This window comes from Anneissia japonica, unplaced genomic scaffold (genome assembly GCF_011630105.1).
Source record: "Anneissia japonica isolate Jap-2015-1 unplaced genomic scaffold, ASM1163010v1 scaffold287832_len156248_cov139, whole genome shotgun sequence".
Classification (NCBI taxonomy): domain Eukaryota; kingdom Metazoa; phylum Echinodermata; class Crinoidea; order Comatulida; family Comatulidae; genus Anneissia; species Anneissia japonica.
Window position 1 is genome coordinate 14,319 of NW_022684458.1, and position 10,000 is coordinate 24,318.

At 28.6% G+C, this 10,000-nt stretch overlaps 1 protein-coding gene across 1 annotated transcript in view; it reads left to right on the plus strand.

Annotated features, from left to right (window-relative positions):
• Positions 1–8,870: 8,870 nt before the first annotated feature.
• Positions 8,871–10,000, plus strand: part of LOC117106076 — an 18,497-nt gene continuing 17,367 nt past the window's right edge. Inside the window, exon 1 of the mRNA XM_033247416.1 lies at positions 8,871–8,957. Coding sequence (XP_033103307.1) covers positions 8,871–8,957 — 87 coding nt within the window. The remainder of the gene's footprint in view (positions 8,958–10,000) is intronic.

The window sequence follows — 10,000 nt, forward strand, 5'->3', positions numbered from 1 at the left end:
CCCATGACCATCCAACAGTTACAATATAGCTTATAGACTTTGCCCTAATATGTTTATTACAAAGAAGGATTCCTAATAGGCTTACTGTATATCAAGTTAAACAAGAATAACCCCAAATCACGTGACGGGACTAGCCAATTATATTCTGCGTGTTTATGAATATCCGTTTTAGAGGTTATTAGAGTGTCTACCTCACATCGTTTCATTATTTCACCCTTTATCACCATACACGGAGCTCTCGAAGAATTCATTAAACACCATGGAGTCTATGCCTGAAGATGAGTGAGTATGAAAGTACATTTTCATATTAAGATAAACAAAAGAACAAACAATTAGTTTATTAAGTGATTACTAATTATAGGGAAACTCACATTATGCGCTCATGCGATTTTAGTCGCCCACTAAATACAGAAATCACTTGTTTTTTCTCTAACGATTTGTGGTGGATTTTTGTTTCGGGTACCTATGCCCTTCCTGCCCTCACAGGCGCATGTACTCCTGGATGCACTTAAAGTAATTATGCTGTTAAGGAAAACCATGTTAATTACATCAATGACTAAACATAATGTAATAAAGAAATTATTTGTAACTGGACAATAAAGGAAATTTTTTATCTATTTATTTATTTATGGTAATAAAAAAAAAACCATTTGAATAAAATAAGTTTTAAAAACCCCGAGCAGTGCTGACAGACGTTAAAATTATTTATGATATTAATAAGCATAAAGTTGTATAATAGTGACAAACATTTAAATTTTGTTAACCTTATTTTATGTTTCAATAAAAAAAAAGAACAATAAATAATCCGTGGTGATTATTCAAATAACTATGGTAAAGTAATCTCGGGATTTTGAAGCATGACACAATTATGTCAAATTTATTCATGAACATGAAAAGTTGAGATTATGTTAACGGTTATGAATGATAACCTACCATGATGATGGTTTTGATGATGATGATATTGATGATGATGATGATGATGATGATGATGATAAATACTTATAAAGCGCACATCTCAACAATTGTCCTCAAATCGCAGTGTGAATTTCACCACAAAATAAACAAAATCCATAATAATTCCCAGAATTTCGAGCAGAATCCGTATAACAATTATCCCATCGAGGCAGTGTTGCTCTCCATATATAATTATGCGCAGACACTCAAAGGCAGTATGTTGAGCATCAGCACATTCCACCTCAGGATAAGCCCCGGGCTCCACTACCGTGCACTGCAACAGGAGAAACATTGCGTCGACGAAAAAAGAAAAGTGGTATCATGTGTTTTTTTTTTTGTTTTTTTGTTTTTAATAAAAAATATAAATTCAACAGAGAAATAGCAAGGTTCTCTTTACGCCTCGGTGAAGAGATGCAATTTTAAAGTTTCTTTCAACAAATTTAAAGATCTAATGTGTTTGACAGAGCAAGGAAAAACGCTCCAAAGACACGGAGCAGCAATGCTAAAATCTCTATCCCCGTAAGAGTGATATGACTTTGCAGTTGATGTAGAAATAGATTGTCACAAGAGCGCAAGTTACGCCAATGTCAGCAACATAGTCGGGAGCCAAACCATTTATACATTTAAAAACAATTAATAATTTTAAGAACAATGCAGTGCCAATGTAATGCTTTCATAGTATTTGTTATATATGAGTTCTTGGATGGCTTGGTAACTACACGTGCAGCAGCATTTTGAATAAGTTGAAATCGTTGGATTTGTTTTTGATAATAATATAATTATATCAAAGTAAACCAAACAACCAATGATGAATGTTAATTATTATTTTACAGAAACCAGTTAGTAAAAGCTATCCTTAAAATGAACTGGGAAGCAGTTATAAGCGTTTTGCAAACGGAACCACAATTGGTTAATACTTACGATGAGGTACGTACTAAGTAATGCCTTAGGAACCACACTTGTCGAGATAATGTTAATGAATTATCGAAAACGTTCAAACTCGAACAATAGAATTGTTCACAATCCACTCGCGTTAAACTTTTACTTTTAAATGTTCGCAATGGGTATTGGATATAGGAAAATAATAATATTACAATCTACCTGCAATAAGCCTTTAGTTTTCAAAGGTTTATAAATTGGCCTATATAGGTATAGCCTAATAATAATTATTGCATATAGTATTGGATCCTGCGTATTTCTTTTGAACTATTATCAATATTATATTCAAAGTTCATAAACAATAATTTATATGTCGGATGTTCAATGCATACGTAATTGTTTTTTTATAAGAGTGACTTACCATATCATAGATAGTGTTACGATATTATTGCAATAGCAATATGTCCATATAATTAAAATGCCGCCTGTTCGACGCGTAGGCCTACCTAGTTTTACACTTTTATATAACCGTTAATTAAAATATCATAAATAGTAATATTTTCCATAATAAGTCCTAATACCGGTTATTCAGCGCGTGTGTAAGTATATATTTGTATATGGTGAACTCTAGGTATTGAACAAAAAGAGAGCATAACATAGAAAAATGTTTTACTGTAAAACGTAACGAAACAAGAGGAACGAAGTACGATGATTTATGTGGTAGTCGTCAAATTCTCGTCAAACAATCAATAAAGAATTATAAAATAATGTAGGCCTATAATCTACTGGAGCGACCAGAAGAAAAAGCGTAAGTCAATATATGAGTATTTTGATTAGATTAAATTAAATGAATATGGCAATACATTCGTACGATGTTAATGACCACTAAGCAATACTTACACAAAAAATAAAACAAGAAAATCACCAAATTAAGAAAGATTTAGAAGGTGACGTCTAGATAAAAGATATTTTTAAGAAAATCCATTTTTTAAGATGAATGATATGGAAACAAATTGACAAAATCGTAATTTTGGAAAAAGACGAAAAACTTTGAAGAAACAGTTATACTACTGCAATTACAGTGTACTGTATTGTATTATTGAAACGCTGTCGCTAAATTCCCTGATAGGTAAAAAAAAAAATTGATCTGGCGCTCTCTATAGTTTATTAGGCTTAGAAATACAAAACAGTCTCGGATAGATTTTAGACTAGTAAAAACAATTTTAAAAGAGGCCTAGAAATCAAGTTAGGGGGAGTGGAATGTTAGAAGCAGTCAACATAGCCAGATATCCTAATTAATCCCTTCTGATCACCCTAAGCGCTGTTGACACTTGATTTTTTGTCTAGTATACAAATGGCGGCCATTTTCCAAAATGGCCGCCAAATTTATCTAAATGTGCAAATAATCCGGGAAATTAAAGCTACAGATATGATTTTGGTGTCTAAACTCGTAATTTCTATACAGGCAACAAACCAGACATATTAAAAACTATGTCACTCAAACCAGAATGGAACATAATTCAAAAATAGGTGTTTATTTGTTTTAAAATAACCGCAAAATATATTTAAAATTTGCATAAAACAAGAATAAGTATAAAAAGAACTCACCAAAAGTAGTAATATTTTTCATAATAATATAATACTAAGTCCAAATACAGGTTATTTATGTGGTAGTCGCTAAATTTCCTGATAGGTAAAAAAATTGATCTGGCGCCCTTTATAGTTTATTAAGCTTAGCAATACAAATGTGCCGATAGCTTTGCACCATGAGTGTTACTCCAACTGCTGTATAAAGAACGCATGACCGCCAGATACTGTTGAACGTAAATCACTCCTTTCTGTTTTAATTACCGTAACTATTCATAATTAATTTAATACGTACTTTAAATTAAAGTGAAATAAAGTGGAAAATAAAGGGAATTTTGAATTTAATTCTGTAGATAGCTTACACTGGGTTTAAACCAAACAATATTAGGTACCGGTAGCGTATATATTAAACCGTAATTATCAGAATAGTATGATTTCTCTGACTACAATATGACTGCTCCCGGCATGTGATTATAAGTATTTAAACGTCAATTATAAATTAAAATATTTTATTAATTCTATAATATTCATAGTTTATGACCTAAATTTACTTATAAAGTCTAATAATATAAATATAAATATTGTATCCACAAACAATAGAGGGGTTCAGGGACAAGTTTTAACAGATGAAGGGTCCAGACCAGCTCCACCATGATTTCTGGTTCTTGTTAGGCCTACCGGGTATTTTGGGGCTGAGGTACGATGTTGTAAGGCAACATCGCCTATTTTGAATGAAATTTTTAATTTTTATTTTGTGGAAATTTAAAAAAATCATAGGATTCCAGACCTAGTATACCTCTGAACGAATTTCTGCCTTGTCCCCTTCTCCGTCCGCCCATCTGAAATGAATTCTAGTTTTTTTGGAACGGTTCACAGATTCTCTGAGATGTAAATATATAAGTATAGCGCCCTCTATAATTCCGGTAATGTCACGCAATATTAATAACCTATCGTTTAGGCCTACTAAATTATGTAAATATCGTATTATTATTGTTTTAATGAATATTTTAAGTTCAAAAACCTGAAGATGTTTAACCAAAACATTCAACATACAGTATGTATTATTCAATTCAATAACTAATTAGATTAGGGCCTAAATACCATGAATTGTAATTTTGTACAATAATTTAAAAGTAAGCATCACATGAAATTATAATGTTATTTAACAAAAATGACAAACAAATCGAACTTGAAGTTTAATTAAACATTTATTAGAAATGAGTAAAATTATATTTCCCAATTAGGCTGTATAGTGGGTTTAACAACATACCGTAATAATTACGTCATTAAATCAACAGATTTTATTTTGGAAATATTGTCCTGATAAATAAAAAAAACTAGGCAAATAACAAGAATCAGAGAATAATATTACACGAAGAATAATAACATTAAATCTGAAATAGTTTGTCAGTTATATGCTTGAAATAATATCAATCTCATGTAAAATAACTTAAATATCCAAAAAAATACTCCTAGATCCTATTCATTAACGTCCGTACTCAATATAATAGGGGCCTAGGCCTACGTAGAGAGATAATAAAATGGTATAAAATACATTGGATTTAGATTAAACATGGCCTTCCGTATACTTATTTTAATTCTTAGTATACATGGAATATCATGGTACCAATACAAATATAAAACTCGTAAAAAAAATAATTTCGAAAAAAATGTAAATTGATTTAACTTCCAGGAATAGGAAAACGCGTGCAAAATTAATGTGAACTTGGTTTGGTAAAATATTATGAAATAATTTGTATTTTCTAGAAAAATATGTTATTCCTTAAATTCATTTTAATTCTGAATGTAATTGAAATGTCATAGTGTCAATAAAATTAAGAAACTTCAAAAAATCTTTCTTGAAGAAAAATATAAATTGAATCATGTAACAAAAGTCAATCTAAATAATAGAAAGATGCATGCGACAAAAACCCGAAATATTTAACGGTTTGCTATTTATATTTCATTTTTTAACTTGATTAATAATTCGATTGATTTTATTGAATGATTGTTAATGTTTGATGTGATAATGATGTGATTAAAGTGTGTTTGTAATGTATGTGTATTTTGTAGTAGTATGTTGTTATAATCGTGTAGTGTGCATTCATGTTTGTTTTCGTAGTTCGGCCAGACGCCGTTAATGCTCGTCCCTGTGTTGTGGAGCGCACCAGACAACGTGTTGGAGATGATGATTGACGCAGCAACAAAGAAGAACATAGAACACGAGGACAACGTGGGTGAAATTAAATATCGCTACATTTTATACAAACAATACAAAACATATATCATGTATACAAATCATGCAACAAACAAGTGAACATCAACTCAATGTAGATTACAGTAATTTATTTCATTTAAAACTATAAATTATGATTTTATTATTTGATTTATATGCATTTTTTAACTCTAAAAAGCTTATGTTTTGAACATGATCACTATTTTCTCAATAAAAACTTTCAAAAAATACATTTTATAATGAGAGAAAAGTAATTGTGTTTGGATTTGTTTTTATCAGTTTGGTTAACTAGATACATTAATGACAATAAAATTAATATTTTACACAAAAAGTTCAATCACTAAAAATGTGAATTTATATTAATGTAATCTAATAATAGTGTAAAACATAGGCCTTTTGATTCAGAAATTGTTTGCCCTATTCTACTTTATAAACATCATCTAAAAAAAGTGATATATTTTATTCAAAACTAGAAATTAGGATTTTACTATTTAATTTACCTGATTTGTTATAACACTAAAAAGCCTATGTTAAGTGCATGAACACTATTTTCTCAATAATAACTTTCAAAAAATATATTTTATATCACTCAATGTAGGTTACAGTAATTATTTCATTTAAAACTATAAATTATGATTTTATTATTTCATTTATATGCATTTTTTTTAACTCTATAAAGCTTGTGTAATATGAACATGATCACTATATTCTCAATAAAAACTTTAAAAAAATATATTTTATAATGCGAGAAAAGAAATTTGTTTGGATTTGTTTTTATCAGTATGATTAAATAAATATATTAATGACAATAAAATTTATATTTTACACAAAAATTTCATTCGCTAAAAAATCTGAGTTTGAAATGATACTTTAATAATAGTGTTTAAATAGGCCTTTTGGATAAAAACTTTTAAAAAAATATTTTAAAATGAGAGAACGTAGTTATGTTTGCATTTGTTTTTATCTGTATGGTTAACTAGATACATTAATGACAATAAAATTAATATTTTACACAAAAAGTTCAATCGCTAAGAATGTGTATTTACTGTATATTAATGTAATCTAGTAGGCCTAATAGTGCCTTTTGATTCAAACATTGTTTGCCCGATTCTACTTTATAAACATCATCTAAAAAATATTAAATTATGTAATTAGTATCTAATAATGACTCAAAGTAGATTACAGTGATATATTTTATTTAAAACTAAAAATTAGGATTTTACTATTTAATTTATCTGATTTTTTACAACACTAAAAAGCCTATGTTATAGGCATGAACACTATTTACTCAATAAAAACTTGAAAAAAATATATTTTATAATCAGAGAAAGTAATTATGTTTGGATTTGTTTTTATCAATATAGTTTACTAAATATATTAATGACAATGAAATTGATATTTTACACGAAAAGTTCAATCGCTAAAAATGCGAATTTGAAAGAATATTTGAATATAGTGTAAAACATAGGCCTTTTGATTGAAACATTATTTTTGCGATTTTACATTATAAACATCATTTAATAAATATTAAATTATGTAATTAGTATCTAATAATAAAGAGTGAAATAATTAATGGGTGATGTAACTGAGACGTTTGTTTTGTTTTTATGTGGTATCATAGTTTCCTGTTGTAGTTTGTTTTCCTGTGTTATAATTTTCTACTTTTCACTTGTAGCTGCGTCGAACTATTCTCCATCTCTTGGCGAAGCTCGCACGTGTATCAGCATTAAGACGCGCGCTGCGAAAATCAAACATCAGAGTTAATAGGAGAGATTACTACGTAAGTACAGTGTAATAAAACAACACTTTTATTAGTTGTAAACAAATTAACATCATTGAATTCACAACATATTTTGTCATCACATTCTATTTATTCATATTTTTGTATATTTTATAACGCGCATGATTTATATAAAGCTGACTGAAAAATAATAATGTTCCTTTCAGTATTATCATCATCGTAAAATATCATCGTGGTTATTGAAATGGATATTCACAAATATTCTCATTATCATTGCTATTAATATGAATAGTATCATCATCATAATTTGTTTAATTAAAATTCTATTTTATATTATCATTATCATGTTTAAATAATGATTATAATGAGAAATAATTAAGTACGATAATTATGAATTATTTCAGCTGTTTTACGTTGTCGTATTATTTGTAAATTCATATATTCATTGCAGGATGGACGCACACCACTACATCTCTGTCTAGATAATGAGCACCGCTGTTATGAAGAACACCGCGAAACGGCAATTTGCCTCATGGAACATGGCGCATTATTAATAAAAGACAACGTAATGTACATTTACAAATAAGAATGCATCATCAAACGGATACCAGTCAATGGCTTTAATACAACAACTGTATATCAGGAGGCACTACTACTAGAAAGACTTCATGTGTCTAAAACAAACATGAGAAATATCAAACCTTTAAAAAACAAATCAAAATAAGTAATATTCTACAAATATATTTTTTTCAATTATTTCGGTACCAATAAATTTAGTGATATCAAATCTTAAAAATAGAAATAAAAATAAGTAATATTCTACAAATATTTTTTTTTTCAATTATTTGGTACCAATAAATTTGGTGATAACAAACTATCGTAAAATTATCTTGATGCTAATGTGTTGCTGTATACTTTGAAATATTATTTTGCCATATTTTATGAATATTATTATTAAATTAAAATGTATTTATTAATTTTGATTTGGATTCTTTACACTAATTGGAATATTTAATCATTCTTTTCATCATTTTCAATTTGAAACTGTTATCGAATGTAATACAACTTTTGTGTACTCGTGTCTGTTATTGCAGAAAGGAAAGACGCCTCTTGATTTGTATGATAAGAATAAATGTGGTAAATACGACGGTCGATCGATCAGACGTGAGAAGAAGGTAGAACTGAAAAAGTTTTTAGGTAAATTGACGAACCCATTGTATATTTGAGAATTTAATCATCTGCGGTATATTATAGTCTGTACATGAACGCCTAATAAATATACTCAAGTTTTAAATTCTGATTTTGAAAAAGGCTACATAGGGCCTACACATTGGCATTTTTCCAATATTTTTTTATCTATATTATTATGACAATGCTATTTAGAGTGAATATTTAAAAGATTTATTTAATTTTGTTTTTTAAAGTTAATGTAATATACCAGTACTTGAAACAAACATATTTTTATTTTAAGACATGACACCTCCTGCACAAATTAAAGCCAGAGGAAAAGATGCAGTTATTGCCTTCGTCAATGAAATTGAAAAAGGTGAAATGATGTTGGTAAATAGCAGAGTGATGTTTCTAGGAAAGAAAGGGGTTGGAAAAACCAGCCTTGTAAATTCCATCCTTGGAAAACAGTAAGTGAAATTGAAGCCTTATTTTATTTCTATTTAAATAGAAAAGACAGCTTGGTGTTACATATATCTCAACGTTATTGAAAGGAAGCTGACTAATTCAAGCAATTTTAAATTACTCTATTTCAACAATTCTAACTAAAATTATGTGCACTTTTAATAATCTTTGTTTGTAAATCATCTTTTCATGAATGAAGCGCTCCTTCAAAGATAAATGCTACTTTTTTGTTCCAAGCATGATATTTTGCGCGTGTGTGTGCGTATTGTACGCTCGTTTGTTAAAAATAATTTATTAGGTAAAGAATGTGTTGCTAGCTAGATCAACGATCAACAAAGGTCAAAATCAATTAGGACATAATAAACCTCAAAGCAAAGATATCTTTGCTCATACGTAGACTACGAGTAGAAACTTTAATATAATTTTTCAACATATCGAAACATTTATTAACTAATTAATAATGAAAAATTATCTTAAGCTGTTTTATTTCGTGTATGTAATTATTATGGAACGTAATTCATTATTATTATTATTATTATTTATTATTAGTATCATCATCACTATTATTATTATTATTATTATTATTATTATTATAATTATTATTATTATTATTATTATTATTATTATTATTATTATTATTATTATTATTATTATTATTATTATTATTATTATTATTATTAATTAAGAGACGCTTACTATATAATTTCAAAACAAAATTTAATGACAAGAAAGATCGACGTTCCGGGTGCGATTTTTTTTTCCGTACGAAACATTTGCATGAAACTTCACTCGGGCCATCTCGGATTGACTCGAGTGAGTACATACGAGGAACAAGAGCAGACACTTCGCAATGTCGTGACGCTCGAGTTTTACTATTATTGCTCTTTCTATGTTTACCTACGGTAGGCCTATGAAACTTCACTGACTTATGTGATGTACGTCACTGTGTAACTAACTGTGACCTTCTTGGA